Here is a 17,274-nt window from a genome sequence, read left to right as displayed (position 1 = left end):
TTTCATCTGATGGGACACGCTCCAAGCTGGACAGTGTTCCGTATCGTTTCATCCCGGTGTTCAAAGCACGATACGGATGGCTTGGTAATTCATCTTCCGGTGAATTGTCTGGCGAATACTCCTCGTAATCATTTCCATTGCTTTCGCTGATCTTTCCGAGCTGCAGTCGATTTGTATCGTTCCAGTTCAGCGACATACTCTGCTTACAATTATTGCTTGTCAGCGCATCCGGAGTTGGTGGTACTACAGCTATGGTAGGAACTGCTTCGAATGGATCCATATGAACCAGCGAAGCAGCCGGATTGATTTGTGCTAACCCAATCAGCATCAGCGACCAGTCTTCGACGTTGTTATTATCTACAGTGTCATCACATGGAATGCTATCACATCTGCTTGTCCGTAGCGTTTTTGTGGTCGTGTGTCCGTTGACTCTCGGAGACCCCGAGGAACTGGACTGGTTTGCGCTAATTTCAGTGGCGTTCTTAAGTATCTTGACCCGCTCGTGGAGCAGTTCGTCCGGGCTAAGATTAATTTTCTCAAAGTCTTTTGGCGTACACTTGCAGTGGCAGGGCGTTTGGCACTTGGTCTTGTAATTGCTTAGGCTGAGAGATGGCGATGGATGATGCTTGTACGATGGTTGCTTATAGGGCGATTCGACGAGCTCCACCGTGGACCGACCGATGGCTGAGTACTCCGGTTTCGTGGGTGATTTACTGGGCATGGTTAGTGTGCTGGTGGAAGATATACTCGAGTTGGAATGGGGACTCTTGTTTAGGCTGCTACCGGTCGTTGACGACGAAACACAGCAACGGATCGACGAAGTTTGGCTGTGTTGCACCGTTAGGGAATTGTTGCTGGGAGAGTTCATACGACTTTTGCAATTCTTGTGGCACTGACGGCAGACGGAAATGGTGTCCACTTTGTTGCTTTGGGGACTGGAACGAACTGTAATCTGAAATTGGAAGAAATATTGTCAGAGAGATTCGAGCTTTGGCCAAAATAAATTGCATTTGGGAATATCAGGTCTTACGACTCATATATGGTAAAATAATACGTAGAACAACAGTTCTTAGCCCTTCAAATAGTGCAGAAAAAATTATTTCTAAATACGTAAGACGGTTCTCAATCTTGTTTGAACCACGTACCCCCTTCGCAACCACCCAGGTGATTGCGGACCCCTTAGAAATCTCCTCCGGTGGCCGCGGACTCCTTCGAAATTATCCTGGGTGGGTGCGAACCCCCAAGACTTTACATCGATTTTATATGTTGTCAATATTTCAGTATGTTACAGAAAAAAAAGTATGTTACAGAAATTTCAATATCTATCCGGAAAAGATTCTTCTTCGCGGACGCCCAGCAACGACTTCAATGCCTCCTGAGGTTGAGAATTGCTGCTATAGTAGACTACTACTATTAAGAAATTCTTAGTAGTTTAGTGGCAGGGACAATATGTAATCTTATTTTGAAAATCGTGTAATGAATCTCCTGTAGGTTACTTGAGGCGGGATTGGGTGGCAAGGGGATAAGATATGAGATTTCCACCAACACTTTGTGCTTTACTACTCTAAGCATTTTCAAAGCAATTTTCACTTAAATTTGATGAAATTCACTGCCGCATGGATCTCAAAAAGTGAAACTTGTGTGCATTCGATGGTCCTAAACTATAGGGTTTAATAGTGCTATTGGTATCTGAACTCGGTGAATCCTTCGTTATCGAGATGCATGGAAATATTTTCGAACCACTCCATTTAAATCAAATTTGTGATTTATAGAACACTTAATAATATATTGCATGCATTACTTCCTTGGAATTGTAAAGAGTGGATCTTTCATTCGCGAAAAACCGAATCGTCACAAATTCAACCCAAAAATTAGTTGATTTTTTTCATTTCGACTAGTTGATATTTGGGCGAACTATGTTTTTGCTGAAAACAATAATCCTATGCTGTTGTTTTGACGCTGCCAGTCTCAGTCTGGACACGAACGTTTCAGCTCAACACAAAACATAAAAGTTTACCTGTGTTAAAGCTTGAAACGTTTGTCTCAGTTTGTAACATTTGTTTCAGTCCGGACACAACGGCATACGCCGTTACACTACCATTTCAGTGAGGACACAAACGACCAGAATTCAATTGATTTCATTAACGAAGTAAACTAGATTATCGTGAAATGCAACATAGAATATTTCAAATCTTTTGTTTCACCGACCAACGGATGAAGGCATGGAATTAAATTATTGAAATACTCCGGATGCGTAAGTATTTCTCAAAATGCATTATGAACTGCAGTCTTAAAAGACACGAAATGGCCAAAAGTATTTAACCTTCTTTAGGTGTTGGGGTGAATATGACCCAAAATGAACTATCAAAATGCGATTACTTTTTAATGTGCACCTAGAATTTTGGAATTTCTTGACTATTCCTCTTTCATGGAGATCAACAATTTTCAATCGAGTTTAAAATTTTCGGACATTCCTGAAGGGTAGTACAAAACCTGTTTTAATCCACCTAGCGGTGCAATTGTGCCTTTCTCATTTCTCTAAACTATGGCACGGAGGCTTTTTATGTTCAACATAATTGTGGAAATGTCCATTACATTCTTAGTACACTTTGCACTTATACACAATGGCATGCCAGCCACGAACTTGATGAGCTACGTGTCGACGGTGAAACACTTGAAACAAAAAAATATCATACTCCATTAGCCTAATCAGCATTAGATCAATGTTATCTGCTTGCTAACTCATTTTGTCATGCGGGGGTGGGTATGTGAGGAGGGCGAAAGTCCCATGAACGAACGACTCCCCAGCTTAAATTGGTATGCTTTGTAATATAGTGGTGGTTTAAAGATGATGGGGTTGAAAGGGAGGGGTATGAGGTGGTGGTCTGAGGGGTGATTTAAGGAGATTTTTAAAGGAGGGGAGTGAACAGTAGAGGGGGGGGGTGTAACCCCTCTCCGAGAACCATCAACTACGCCCCTGTTAAAATCCAGAAACCTTATGCGAGTCGAAAAAAACACATACATACACACATACACACACACATACAGACTTTTTCCGATCTCGACGAACTGAGTCGAATGGGATATGACACTCGGCCCTCCGGGCCGGGATTAGGTTGAAGTTTTTCAGAGTGATTGCATAACCTTTCTATATGAGAAAGGCAAAAATGTGCAAAATCCAAAAAAGTGAATCTTCGTCAAATTTGTTTCGTGTTTGCATCAAATCTCGACGTTTTATGCACCTTGAATACATTTAGCATCAAAAATAAAAATTCTATTTTTAATTTTTCCTATAGTTTTTATGAGAAATTTCTGTGTGGCCGCACTCTGAAACCCGTAATTCCGGAACCAGAATCCAAAATTCAATAGCAGCCGATGGGAAGGTTGCACCTTTCATTTGAGACTAAGTTTGGGCAAATCGGTCCAGCCATCTCTGAGAAAAATGAGTGACATTATTTGACACATACGCACATACATACACACACATACACACACACATACACACACATACACACATACATACACACACACATACAGACTTTTTCCGATCTCGATGAACTGAGTCGAATGGGATATGACACTCGGCCCTCCGGGCCGGGATTAAGTTGACGTTTTTCAGAGTGATTGCAAAACCTTTCTATATGAGAAAGGCAAAAATGTGCAAAATCCAAAAAAGTGAATCTTCGTCAAATTTTTTTCGTGTTTGCATCAAATCTCGACGTTTTATGCACCTTGAATACATTTAGCATCAAAAATAAAAATTCTATTTTTAATTTTTCCTACAGTTTTTATGAGAAAAATCTGTGTGGCCGCACTCTGAAACCCGTAATTCCGGAACCAGAATTCCGATCGATCCAAAATTCAATAGCAGCTGATGGGAAGGTTGCACCTTTCATTTGAGACTAAGTTTGGGCAAATCGGTCCAGCCATCTCTGAGAAAAATGAGTGACATTATTTGACACATACGCACATACATACACACACATACACACACACATACACACACATACATACACACACATACAGACTTTTTCCGATCTCGATGAACTGAGTCGAATGGGATATGACACTCGGCCCTCCGGGCCGGGATTAGGTTGACGTTTTTCAGAGTGATTGCATAACCTTTCTATATGAGAAAGGCAAAAAGTTACGAATAAGGTGTTAGCGGGACATATTGACCCCGATTTCGAACTCAATTTTAAGACATGTCCCCACTGCGGGGAGACTTGACAAAGGCCTGGGGAGACTTGACCAACAGAATTTTGAAAAATCAGATCAAAATATAATTACATAAATATACCAGGACACATGCTAGTGAACTCGAGTGATTCGTAGTTATGCTGCCTAAGCTCGACCCTCATTAGCAGAAGACAAAAATTAAGCCCGTACGATATTAAGCCTGTTATAATGACCTTGCCACTTCTAGTTTCCGATCTGTTTACTGCACGTCCTTCCTCTCACTTGAGTGCTATGGCTCTAATTTTCATAACTTTCCCTACCCACTAATCTCTAGCTAATTGAATGTCGTTAAAATGTAAAAAAAAAATGAGTCGAAATAGAAAAGGAAAAAAAAACATACTGTAATCCTTTTTTCCATATTGTCAAGATCTTTAGGTAGCAGTAAAAAACATCAAAGAGTTGTATTTCATAAATTTTGACTGTTTTAATGCATTGCCTTTTAAGGATTCTTTGCACTGTTTAAATTTAATGTTCACACGTCACTAAATCATCCATATTACTGCTAACTGTGTTTACTAGTACTAAAAGCTATAGACTGATGTTTGATGTGGGATTTTTTTGCGACGTGGTTGACATTGACAACAGCTATAATAGTGATGAAAATATAAGAAATTTTTTATCTTTCTTCAGCTTATTCCCACTTGGTCAAGTCTCCCCATAAAATCTTGGTCAAGTCTCCCCGACGTTAGTTATTGCGTTGAATGTCATGCAAATTTTAGTAATAACTATTCCAATGTTCCGATTTATATAAAATCATTTCATTAGTTCCTAATAAATAAAATAATGATTGAGTGCTTTGAAAGCAATTCTTTGTCGAGTAGATATGTCCATATAAAGTTTAATGAAAAATTACATCATTTAACGCAAACTTTTTAATTACGGAATATTTTCTATAAGGAAAGGAGTTTTAATAACAAACTTTTTAAACTACCTTAAGGGACCAAAACAAGTATGAAAATATTTTTGAAAAAATGTTAAGCACCTAATAGAACACGTTATAGCCAATAATAGAATTCTGCACTTGATCAAGTCTCCCCATTTTCCCCTACATGTTGTGAAGCCGAAATAAGAACAATCCAAAATAAATGAATGAGTAAATTGTGAAATAATTTTAGATCTACTTAGTTTCATATAAGGGTGTACATGAATTACGAATTTGATTGATAGCAGCAAATGGCAAACGCAGGTTTATACCTATACACTCTACTGCCATGAAGGCAAGCAAATGCGCTGCGTATGAGTTAGTTATAATATAAATGCGTAAGAGACACCACGTCTTTTTCATCGATAATTCGAAGGCCCATTAGTAACCGCGAAATCGACATCGTAAGGTAACGTCGCGAGTGTTGGATTTGTTGCAAGTGCAACCCGTCAAGGATTTAGTTCATAACAGTTTTGTACATGATTGGGCCGATCTTGGAAGTTCCGCTTTACGCTTCCGATGCTGATTCCGGCGATACCATGGTATTTTTCATAATACTGAAGCATTGACAATGTGGACAATCAATGAAACTGATCTCAAAGTTTTGTAATATTCTCGAAAGTTTATATAAAATCCAATCTAAAATGATATTGATACTCTGGATCAAATACTGGATTCTACTTGAAAAATCCGGAACATCTGTAGAGCTTCCAATTCATGAATCTACTTTTAGAATTCTGCAGTTTTTTCGAAATCATTTATTCACGTTGCATTGGCATAAATTTCTAGTTTCGAGTCAAAAATTGATCGTATCGCTCACATAATGACCATCCAGAAAATCTGGAACATTTGCTGAACTGATAAATTCATAAAGCTGGTCTTAGAACCATGGACTTTTAGTGTTTCTTGAATTCTCGTTTGAACGAGTTCGTACTTATGACCTATACAGGTTTTTTTGGCTACAAAAAAAAACCTTCCGGAAGATCAGGACCATCAGTGAAACTGGAAATTCATGAACCTTGTCCTAGAGTTCTAAGATTTTTTGGAATATCATTCGTATAAATTCGGGTATATCATTCGCTTATGGGGTTTTCGATTGATTGACACCGGTGTAGTGGATTGCACTGGTTTTGCACTTTCTAGCAGAAGTGTCAATGGAACATATCCAGTTTTCTGCACTTCTGCTAGAAAGTGCAAAAACGGTGCAGTTTCAGTGCACTCCACTACACCGGTGTCAATCAATCGAAAACCCCATTAAATTCGTATCCTGTGATTTATGATGACTGTTCTGTAGTATTCATCTATATATGCCAAACATGGCCCCATTCGGCACCGATTCCCACTTGCCAACATGGTCAAAAACGGTAATATTTACCAGAAACTGAAAATTGAAACAAATTGTGTGTTAATTTGGGTACAGGTTCATATAGATTTGACTTAAAATTTGTTTTAAAACAGAGGTCGAATTCAGGGTTAATAGACCCGCTAACACATCATAACTCTCCGAGCTCTCGATCGAAGCAGTTCGTTTTCTGGTGCTGTGCATAAAGTGAACAAGAATAAATTGTCAGTGAAGGTCAACCATTGTTCGAGGCAGTCTTTGTTCGCCGGTGCCCAGGCTGGTGAAGTGAATACCAGAATAGCCGGAATCGCCGCTATATAAGCTAAGTATTTTTTTTTCTTTCATTTACCTTTCCCCGATCGGTCTCTACTTCTGCCCTTTCCCCTGAATATAAGTTTCATCTCTCGTTTACACCACGTGTTATCCTCGTGCCTAAATGGCCGAGGGCGAAGTAACATTGGATGGGAATGATATTCCCATGGATATACCGGATAAACCCGAAATTACTCCCTCCCCTGATTCCCCCAGTCCTCCCCGTATTAAAACATACCCAGCCAGTTCGACTGGACCCTGGGTGGTGTATTTCCGGCCCAACACGAAATCGCCCAATATTCTAGAAATCTCACGGGAGCTGACTGCCAACTACCCGTCCGTGGCTCAGATAACACGTGTTCGAGCTAATAAGATACGCGTTATAGTAAATGACCTCGACCAGGCAAACCAGATTGCTCGCAGCGAGCGTTTTACGAGGCAATTCAAAGTGTATGTGCCTTGTAGAGTTGTGGAGATCGATGGGGTCGTCGCCGAACCGGGTCTAAAGTGCGAAGACCTGTTGAAGTACGGGGTTGGCTGCTTTAAGGACCCTTCACTTCAAAAGGTGAAAATTCTGGAATGCAAGCAATTGTATTCCGCAAAAACTGAAGACGATAAGGCAACTTATTCTCCGTCAGACTCGATTCGGGTGACTTTCTCCGGATCTGCTCTTCCCAACTATGTCCTCCTGGATAAGGTTCGCTTACCTGTTCGCCTATTTGTACCGTGGGTAATGAACTGCAGCAATTGCAAGCAACTGGGCCACACAGCCACTTATTGTGGCAATAAAAAACGGTGCGGCAAATGCGAGGGAGAGCATGAGGATGACGCTTGCGGTGGAGAAACTGAGAAGTGTATTTACTGCGGGGGCCCTCCGCATGCTCTTAAGTCATGCCCGGCGTACAAGCAGCGCGGGGATAAAATTAAGCGCTCCCTTAAGGATCGCTCGAGGCACTCTTATGCAGAAATGCTAAAGAATGCTTCGCCATCTGTCCGCTCCGAAAATTCCTTTGCTCTTTTGGCTGGCGTTGAGCAAGAATCTGACGACCCACAAGAGGGAACATCATTGGTTAACCCAGGGGAATCCAGGAAGAGGAGAAATCTAGCCTCCCCTACATTGCCTCGTAAGGGTGCCAAGGTGTCGTCCACTCAGAGTGCGCCATCCGCAATCAATAAATCCAACGGAAGTGATGCACAAAAGCCGAAGCAATTTGCTCCAGGACTTGGAAATATTAATTCTAACAAGGAGTACCCACCACTTCCAGGAACACCAAAAACCCCAAGTGTCCCCTTTTTTCAAACAGATACTCAGTCCAGTAGCGGACTAATGAAATTTTCTGACATAGTGGACTTAATTTTCACAGCTTTCAATGTTACTGATCCTCTTAAAAGCCTTCTGATACGTTTTCTCCCTATAGTGCAAACATTTTTGAAGCAGTTGACTACTAAATGGCCCCTCCTTGCAGCGATCGTATCCTTCGATGGCTAAGTCATCGAACGAGGTCACCGATTCGATCACTGTTCTACAGTGGAACAGCAGAAGTATCCTCCCGAAAATCGATTCCTTTAAATTTTTACTAAATAGTTTAAAATGTGATGCTTTCGCATTATGTGAAACTTGGTTAACTTCCGATATAAATCTCAACTTCCACGACTTTAATATAATTCGTCTGGATCGAGAAAACCCCTATGGAGGAGTACTTTTGGGGATCAAAAAGTGCTATTCTTTCAACCGAATTAACCTCCCTTCGACACAAGGCATTGAAATTGTCGCTTGTCAAGTTTTAATCAAAGGTAAAGACCTTTGCATTGCTTCCATCTACATTCCTCCTAGAGCCTCGGTAGGGTACCGAACGCTTTGTAATATCACGGAATCCTTACCGGCACCGCGGCTAGTTCTGGGAGACTTTAACTCGCACGGTACGGTATGGGGCTGTCTTCATGATGATAATAGATCAACATTAATCCAAGATCTTTGCGATAATTTCAACATGACCATCTTAAACACGGGAGAAATGACGCGGATTCCTACACCACCAGCACGCGCAAGCGCGTTGGATTTATCTCTATGCTCGACTTCGCTACAGTTAGATTGCATGTGGAAGGTGATCCCTGATCCCCACGGTAGCGACCATTTGCCTATCGTGATTTCAATTGCTAACGGTTCAAGACCATCGGAAACAATCAATGTCTCGTATGACCTCACACGGAACATTGATTGGAAGAGTTACGCGACCGCGATATCCGTTAAAATCGAATCCACTCAAGAACTTCCTCCGGAGGAAGAGTACAGGTTTTTGGCTGGCTTGATTCTCGACAGTGCGAATCAAGCTCAGACTAAACCAGTACCCAGCGCGAATACCCATGGACGGTCTCCCACCCTGTGGTGGGATAAAGAGTGCTCAGAGCTGTACGCGGAAAAGTCCACTGCATATAAGGCCTTCCGGGAAGACGGGTTACCCGCTAGCTATCTACAGTACGCGTCGCTAGAAAGGCGAATGAAGAGTCTAATGAAAGCCAAAAAACGTAGTTATTGGCGCCGGTTCGTCGACGGGTTAACGAGAGAAACAGCGATGAGCACTCTTTGGGGTACGGCTCGACGTATGCGTAACCGTAATAGTACCAACGAGAACGTGGAATATTCAAACCGTTGGATATTTGCTTTCGCCAAGAAGATCTGTCCGGACTCTGTCCCGGTACAGAAAACTTACCGCGCCGCGTCTCCTCACGATACCGCGAACGAAACACCGTTTTCGATGGTGGAGTTCTCACTTGCTCTCTTATCATGCAACAATAACGCCCCAGGGTTAGACAGAATCAAATTCAACTTGCTGAAGAATCTACCTGACACTGCAAAAAGGCGCTTGTTGAATTTATTTAACAAGTTTCTTGAGGGTAACATTGTCCCTCATGACTGGAGGCAAGTGAAGGTCATCGCCATCCAAAAACCAGGAAAACCAGCCTCCGACCACAACTCATATCGGCCGATTGCAATGCTGTCCTGTATTCGGAAGTTGTTCGAGAAAATGATCTTGTTTCGCCTCGACAATTGGGTTGAAGCAAATGGCTTACTGTCAGATACACAATTTGGCTTCCGCAAAGGCAAAGGGACGAACGATTGCCTTGCGTTGCTTTCTACAGAAATCCAAATGGCCTATGCTAACAAAGAGCAGATGGCATCAGTCTTCTTGGATATTAAGGGGGCTTTTGACTCAGTTTCTATCAACATTCTGTCAGAGAAGCTGCACCAGCATGGTCTTTCGCCAATTTTAAATAACTTTTTGCTAAACCTGTTGTCTGAAAAGCACATGCACTTTTCGCATGGCGATTTAACAACATCGCGATTTAGCTACATGGGTCTTCCCCAGGGCTCATGTCTAAGTCCCCTGCTCTACAATTTCTACGTGAATGACATTGACGATTGTCTTGCCAATTCATGCACGCTAAGGCAACTTGCAGACGACGGGGTGGTCTCTGTTATAGGGCCCAAAGCTGCCGACTTGCAAGGACCATTACAAAATACCTTGGACAATTTGTCTGCTTGGGCTCTTCAGCTGGGTATTGAGTTCTCCACGGAGAAAACTGAGTTGGTTGTTTTTTCTAGGAAGCGTGAGCCGGCGCAACTCCAGCTTCTATTAATGGGTGCAACGATCAACCAGGTTTCAACTTTCAAATATCTCGGGGTCTGGTTCGACTCTAAAGGTACCTGGGGATGTCACATTAGGTATCTGAAACAGAAATGCCAACAAAGGATCAATTTTCTCCGAACAATAACTGGAACATGGTGGGGTGCTCACCCAGGAGACCTGATCAGGTTATACCAAACAACGATATTGTCGGTGATGGAGTACGGGTGTTTCTGTTTCCGCTCCGCTGCGAACATACACTTCATCAAACTGAAGTGAATCCAGTATCGTTGCTTGCGCATTGCCTTGGGTTGCATGCACTCGACCCATACGATGAGTCTCGAAGTGCTGGCGGGCGTTCTTCCGCTAAAAAATCGATTTTGGGAACTCTCATATCGATCGCTCATCCGATGCGACATTCTGAACCCGTTGGTGATTGAAAACTTCGAGAGGCTCGTCGAGCTTAATTCTCAAACCCGATTTATGGCCTTGTATTTCGACTACATGGCACAGAGCATTAATCCTTCTTCATATACTCCCAACCGTGTTCGTTTCCTAGATACTTCTGATTCTACTGTATTCTTCGACACATCCATGAAGGAAGAGATTCGTGGAATCCCGGACCATACACGCCCGCAAGTGATCCCCAACATATTTTATAATAAATTCCGAGAAGTTGACTGTGACAAAATGTTCTACACTGACGGATCAAATCTCGATGAGTCCACTGGCTTCGGTATCTTCAACAATACTATCACCGCTTCATTCAAGCTCAATGATCCCGCTTCAGTTTACGTCGCAGAGTTAGCTGCAATTCAGTACACCCTTGGGATCATCGACACTCTGCCCACAGATCACTACTTCATCATTTCGGACAGCCTCAGCTCCATCGAGGCTCTTCGTGCGATGAAGCCCAAAAAGCAATTCCCATATTTCCTGGGGAAGATACGGGAGTCCTTGTGTACGTTATCTGAAAAATCTTATCAAATTACCTTTGTTTGGGTCCCCTCTCATTGCTCTATCCCGGGCAATGAAAAGGCCGACTCATTAGCAAAGGTGGGCGCATTAAATGGTGACATATACGAAAGACCAATCTGCTTCAACGAATTTTTTAGTATTTGTCGTCAGAGGACACTCAACAGTTGGCAAACCTCGTGGAGCAATGGTGAACTTGGACGATGGCTACATTCCATTATCCCAAAGGTATCAACGAAGCCTTGGTTCAGGGGGATGGATGTGGGTCGGGATTTTATTCGTGTAATGTCCCGACTTATGTCCAACCACTACACCTTGGATGCGCATCTGCGGCGTATTGGGCTTGCGGAGAGTAGTCTGTGCGCTTGTGACGAGGGCTATCACGACATCGAGCACGTTGTCTGGGTATGCGCCGGGTACTTGGACGCCAGGTCTCAGTTAAAGGATTCCCTTCGGGCCCGAGGTAGACCACCCAATGTCCCAGTCCGAGATATACTGGCAAATCGTGATTTCCCCTATATGTCCCTTATTTATACTTTCATAAAAACGACAAATATCCCAATTTAGCCCCTCTCTTTTTATTTCTCGTTTTAGAAGCTTTCTCTTGCCTTGTGGGACCGATCAGCTCCACACTGCAACTATGTAACCGCCGTCGCACTTACCACTACGGAAACTGAAGCGAGAGCGACTCAAGGTCCGATGACTTTTGAAGGATTCCCCGCGGGTCCGAAGAATACCATCCGCCAATCCGACCTACTAGACTGAGGCGGTAATCTTTCGCTGATCTCCCGTTTGAGCGAAAGTTGCAAGTTTTGCTCTTCTCTCCCGGTCACCATCTACGCTTTCTCTCCCCTGTCCTTGATGCAACTGCTTCTACAGCCCCCCTCTGAATATCTTGAACAAGCATAAGTCTCCGCTAAAAAAGTTCAAATTTGTATTCTGTATTCCTAGTTTTAAGATAGTTGTAATTTTACCTCTTTGTTAAAACTATTGTCCCCCATCTTGTAAATAGAATTGTATCCCTAGTCTTAAAACACCTGCGAATTTTCTCATAAATATTTGTTCCCCCTTTTGTGTACCAAACTATATTGTTAGTTTTAAGATAACTGTAAATATTTCCTAAAAATTATTACTATTGAATTCCTTGTTTTAAAATTTTTTCATAAAAAAAATCTTTCGCCCCCTCTCTTGTATATAGAATTTTATTTCTAGTCTTAAGATAGCTGTAAAATTTTTCTTTTTTAAAAAAAATATTTCAACATTGTAATCTCCTAGTTTTAAAATATACAAAATGTAAAAACAAAAGAATTTGGCACCGCCAAGCTAACGCATTTGTGCCTATCAAATAAACGAAATGAATAAAAAAAAAGACCCGCTAACACTTTATTCGTTACAAAAAGTTAATACCTAAAGAAGGTTGAAGATTTTTGGCAATTGTTTGACGATTTCAATTTCGGAAGGTATAATTTTTATTTATTTTCTATTTGGTGAGCCAGCACTAAAAAAATCAAACGTATTCTACACACAGTTTGGCGTCTCAAAAGATGTAAAATAATTATCATATTGTATATTGCAAAAATAGTTAATAATTGAAATTTATATCGTAAAACTAAAACCGAAATAGAAAGATTTTGACAATTTTCGACAATACTTTCAACCTTCAGTAGTGTACACAAAGGTTTTTAACATTGAAAATGCTTTACTCCACTATATGGGGCTGGTGTAAAACTAAAAACTAAAATTCTATCAGCGTTACAAAAATGTGGCATAATTTTAAATGACTGTATCGCTGTTAATTGTTGATGGATTTGTGTCATTTGAAAACCAATCGATTCAGAAAAGTCTAACTTAAAAATTGATTGCACCTTTATATTGGTACTTCAATTGTAGACTATTGAAAAATCCGTATTGTTGTAAAAACATTGGGAAATGTAAGAAAACAGACAAAGATTTCGTATACGTTTTGTTAATTGTTGATAGATTTTCATGATTCGAAAACCAATCGATTTAGAAAATTGCCAGTAAAAAATTGTTATCAGGTTATAGGGAAAACATATACAATTTTCGCGTATTAGCGCAAGACTTTCCCTAACATAGACCTCATCTCGACACTCATAAGCGTTCTATACAGTTCATCGCTTGATATAAAAGAAATATTTCTGACCGAATTCCTTCATTGTCATGCCTGCACTGCTGGCAGAACCAGTTAGATTATCGCTGCTGCTGCTGTTAATCTTTGATTCAACACGAGCCACGGAACGGGAGCGTTTGTGCATTTGTGGAAGGATTTTGCTCGCAGTTCCAAGTCGGATGGCGGAACTGAAGCGAGCTGGCGAGTTGCTGGTTTATGCCGTGCGGTTAGCCGTGTGGTTAGTCGTGCAGGCAAGACTCAAATCTTTTTCATAGGATACTCGTTCTGTATCACAAGACTGTTATCAGTCCCTATTAGGAGGAATACATATGGAAAAAAGAATTGAATTAGAAAATTACACTTATTAACCTTCCGGAAATCGCGCTAGTGCACGGAGTGCACGCTGCTCTGCAAATCTAGCGAAATCGTCTTTGCGCACCAGAGGCTGCTCGTTCAGTGGGCCATTTGCGCAACTTCCGGAGAGTTTACTTGCATTTAGTTTGTGCTCGTTTATTTTGTACCTTTTCCAGTGAATCATAATATTAGCAAATATTCTTCAAATTAATAATCTATAAACCCGAAAGTTTTTGCAAAACCTTGAAGGAAATCATTGAATGTGGCAACCCTGCCACTATGCGAAAACCACACCAAAAAGAGTGATGAAAATACTTTCATTTGTCGTACAAAAAGATGGTCTTTCTTCTGCATCAAAAAGTTGATAAAAAAGATGCCTTGTTTCAAAAAGTGCTCATTTGACATGAGCTGCGTGTGGGGAATGTTCGTCTGTGTGTACGCAGGAGAAGCGAATCGCCGGCAAGGTTTGAATCGTTTCAAAGAATTCTCGTCCTGAATTACAAGACAGTTATCTGCAAACCGTCCTTATTAGAACGAATATATAATGGAAAAGGAAATGAATTAGAAAATTCCTTGTATTAGCTTGTCTTAAATGCGTACTTGTTAACGATCAATTCTGTATCTTTACTATTGAACAATAACATTAAAAGTAACAACGTAATACGTGTGTGCCTTGAAAATGATGCGATATTGATATTGCGAATTTTATCCCCAAATAGACTCATAGCAAAATAATTTTGTCACATGAAAATATGCTCACACCGTATCTACCATAGTTTGGTTCTTGCAGTGGCTAACAAAAACAACATTTAACACCCTCTGTAGGATTGTGGAAAAGATAATCGGTTTGTTTATTTGCTGTTCTCCATGTAGTTTAACGCGTGAATATTTGTTTTTCTTCTTTCAAAATGTGCACGAAAGTCTATCTACAGACGAAATTGTCAATACGATGAAATAAATTCGCGCATAGTGTTCGCTAGTTATGCTGCATTTTCAATGTAACGGTGGTCGTGTCTTGTACACAACCTTCTATATTTTTTTTTACACGATGGATATGTACTGTGTAAAAAAACCGTGCAAAAAACCGTGTTAATTGCAAAATCCGTGACACCGCGCACTAATTTGACATTAAATTTGAGTTCAGCGACACCAAATTCATTAAAAACATATGGTTATGGAACGAAACTGTCTAAAAATCTATGGTAGATGAAGGGAATGCTGGTCAGAAGGGAATGGATTAAAGGAAGGGTGGTGTAACGAGAAGTGGGGTGGGGGATTACGCGGATGGAAGGTGCAACACCCAACGGCATATTATACCCTCCAATTGAGACATGAGTTCCAGAAGTTTCGATAGCAGACAATATTTTCAAGGAATCTTTGATTGGCCATCAGTGACTTGCAACGAGAAGTAATTTGATGACTATTTCAATGGATGTTTAACCTTTGAAGTACTACGAATGTACCGGTTTACATGAGAAATTCTTAAGTCGCCGCAGTAACCAACCAAATGTCAGATATAAATGAAATTCAATGGCAGTCCATGGTAGTATTGTATCTTGTTCGCTGAGAAATAGGTGTTACATTAACCTAGGAACTTGGAATATGCCCGAGGGCATCAAGAACAGTCTTTGGTGGCCAATGTGGTCAAATGATGATCATTAGTGATCTAGACCCGCAAATCCAAGTAATGTAGCCCCCTTTTAATATGTATTACACCATTTGCACATCATGGAGCAATTAGTTTTGTATGGAAATTTGCTGTGTGACCGCACTCTTCCACCCCACAGTGCTCCAGAATGCGAATTTAGCATGAATTTTAACTTTTTGCCTAAATTAAATGACTTAGCCTTACAGCATGTTTGGCAAAGTTGTTGTACTTTGCAAGGCCGTTCTTTTTGTTTAAACCGATCCTAGGGTGGTTCTAAATTTAGCAATATTTAAAATAGAACTTTTTAACGGTTTGAGATAAAGCTTTATTGTCTTCGATGAAGTTGTAGAGTAACACATTTCAGATAAATTTGCATAAGACATGCAAGCTTTAGCTTTTATACTTTCCATTGCACGATAAATTCAAATGTAAGCTTTAGGGTGTTCCTTGAAAAACTGTTTTGTTTCTATAACTTTTGAAGTTTTTATTTTACGCTAAAGTACCCTTTGGACAACTAGAAGATTATTTTAGGGCGCATAATTTGCTTCAAAACACCAACTACCAAACTTTTTTCGTTTTAAAGTTATAAGATCTTTTATAAAAAAATATAATTTTTTCAAATAGAATTATCTTCAATTCGGGCACTGAACAATAAATACCGTTGCTTTCATATGAAATAGCATGCTTTGTAGTATAGATCACCAAAAATGGCAAATACGATGTTTTTTATATCTTGCAATATTTACTAAAAAATAGTTTATTTTTAGTAAAAAGTATATATAACTTTCTAACGAGTGAAGCTAGAGGTTCAATATATTAAGACAAATAGTTCTCCTTCAAAATATCTGAAAGTATTTATAAAGTGATCTTAATGAAAAATCAAAACTCCAAAAGTTATACGAAAAAACCCATTTTTTAAGAAACGCCCCAAATTTTTTTGGTAAATTTCTTGTAAAATGGAAAGTATAAAACATAGAGTTTCAGTGTCTTCGAGAAAGTTTTTTAAAATTTCATTTTCTTCAATTTTCTTGATTACAGCGAAACTCTATCTCGATCCATTAAAAAGTTAATTTACTGATTTAAAAAAAATAGAATCACCCTACCTACTATTTAAAATAATAGAAAAGTATTGTAAAGTGCAATATTTTATTATGAAAACGAAACTACATTTTTTATATTGTTCACCGTGAAAGTAATTTAAACATATTACAAAAAGTCAATTAATGAAAAATCAAATTTTCAATATATCTTTTTCAGTTTTAATTTTTTCCAACCTTCAGATGTTTTCAGAGTTTTTGAAGACGAACATTTTCTTCTAATACATCAAAACTCTAGCTTTTATTGTTCAGAAGATATAAGCACTTGATATTTCAAAAATAGATTTTTTCAAATAAATTTTGTGAAATTTAAAAAAATATCTTGTTCGCCATTTTTTGCTCAATTATAACTCTAATCATGACCTTATCTATAGTTCAAAAAGAATTATCTTTTGTTTGCCCTAAATGAGTGATATTGTTATTACAAAAAACCCATTTTCAGCGAAAAAGTGCTCATAACTTTTAAACGGAAGTATTCAGATATATGGTGCAACGAAACAAATTATTCGCCTTCAAACAATCTTAAAGTTGTCTGAAGACTACTTCAGTTTTAAATGAATACAGCAAAAGTTATTTGAATAAAGCTGAATTTCTAAGAAACACCCTAAGCTCCGACTTTAAATTTATT

At 39.8% G+C, this 17,274-nt stretch overlaps 1 protein-coding gene across 1 annotated transcript in view; it reads right to left on the bottom strand.

Moving 5' to 3' along the window:
• Position 1: 1 nt before the first annotated feature.
• The window catches only part of LOC131687174 (uncharacterized), a gene marked incomplete at its 3' end in the record, with an annotated part of 91,989 nt that continues 74,716 nt past the window's right edge, over positions 2 to 17,274 (bottom strand). The window contains exon 13 of the mRNA XM_058971227.1: positions 2 to 952. Within this exon, the coding sequence (XP_058827210.1) occupies positions 2 to 952 (951 nt within the window). The remainder of the gene's footprint in view (positions 953 to 17,274) is intronic.

Source organism: Topomyia yanbarensis, chromosome 3 (assembly GCF_030247195.1).
Source record: "Topomyia yanbarensis strain Yona2022 chromosome 3, ASM3024719v1, whole genome shotgun sequence".
Taxonomy (NCBI): Eukaryota; Metazoa; Arthropoda; class Insecta; order Diptera; family Culicidae; genus Topomyia; species Topomyia yanbarensis.
The sequence above is the reverse complement of the archived record's forward strand: the minus strand, read 5'-3'. Positions and strand labels throughout refer to the sequence as shown.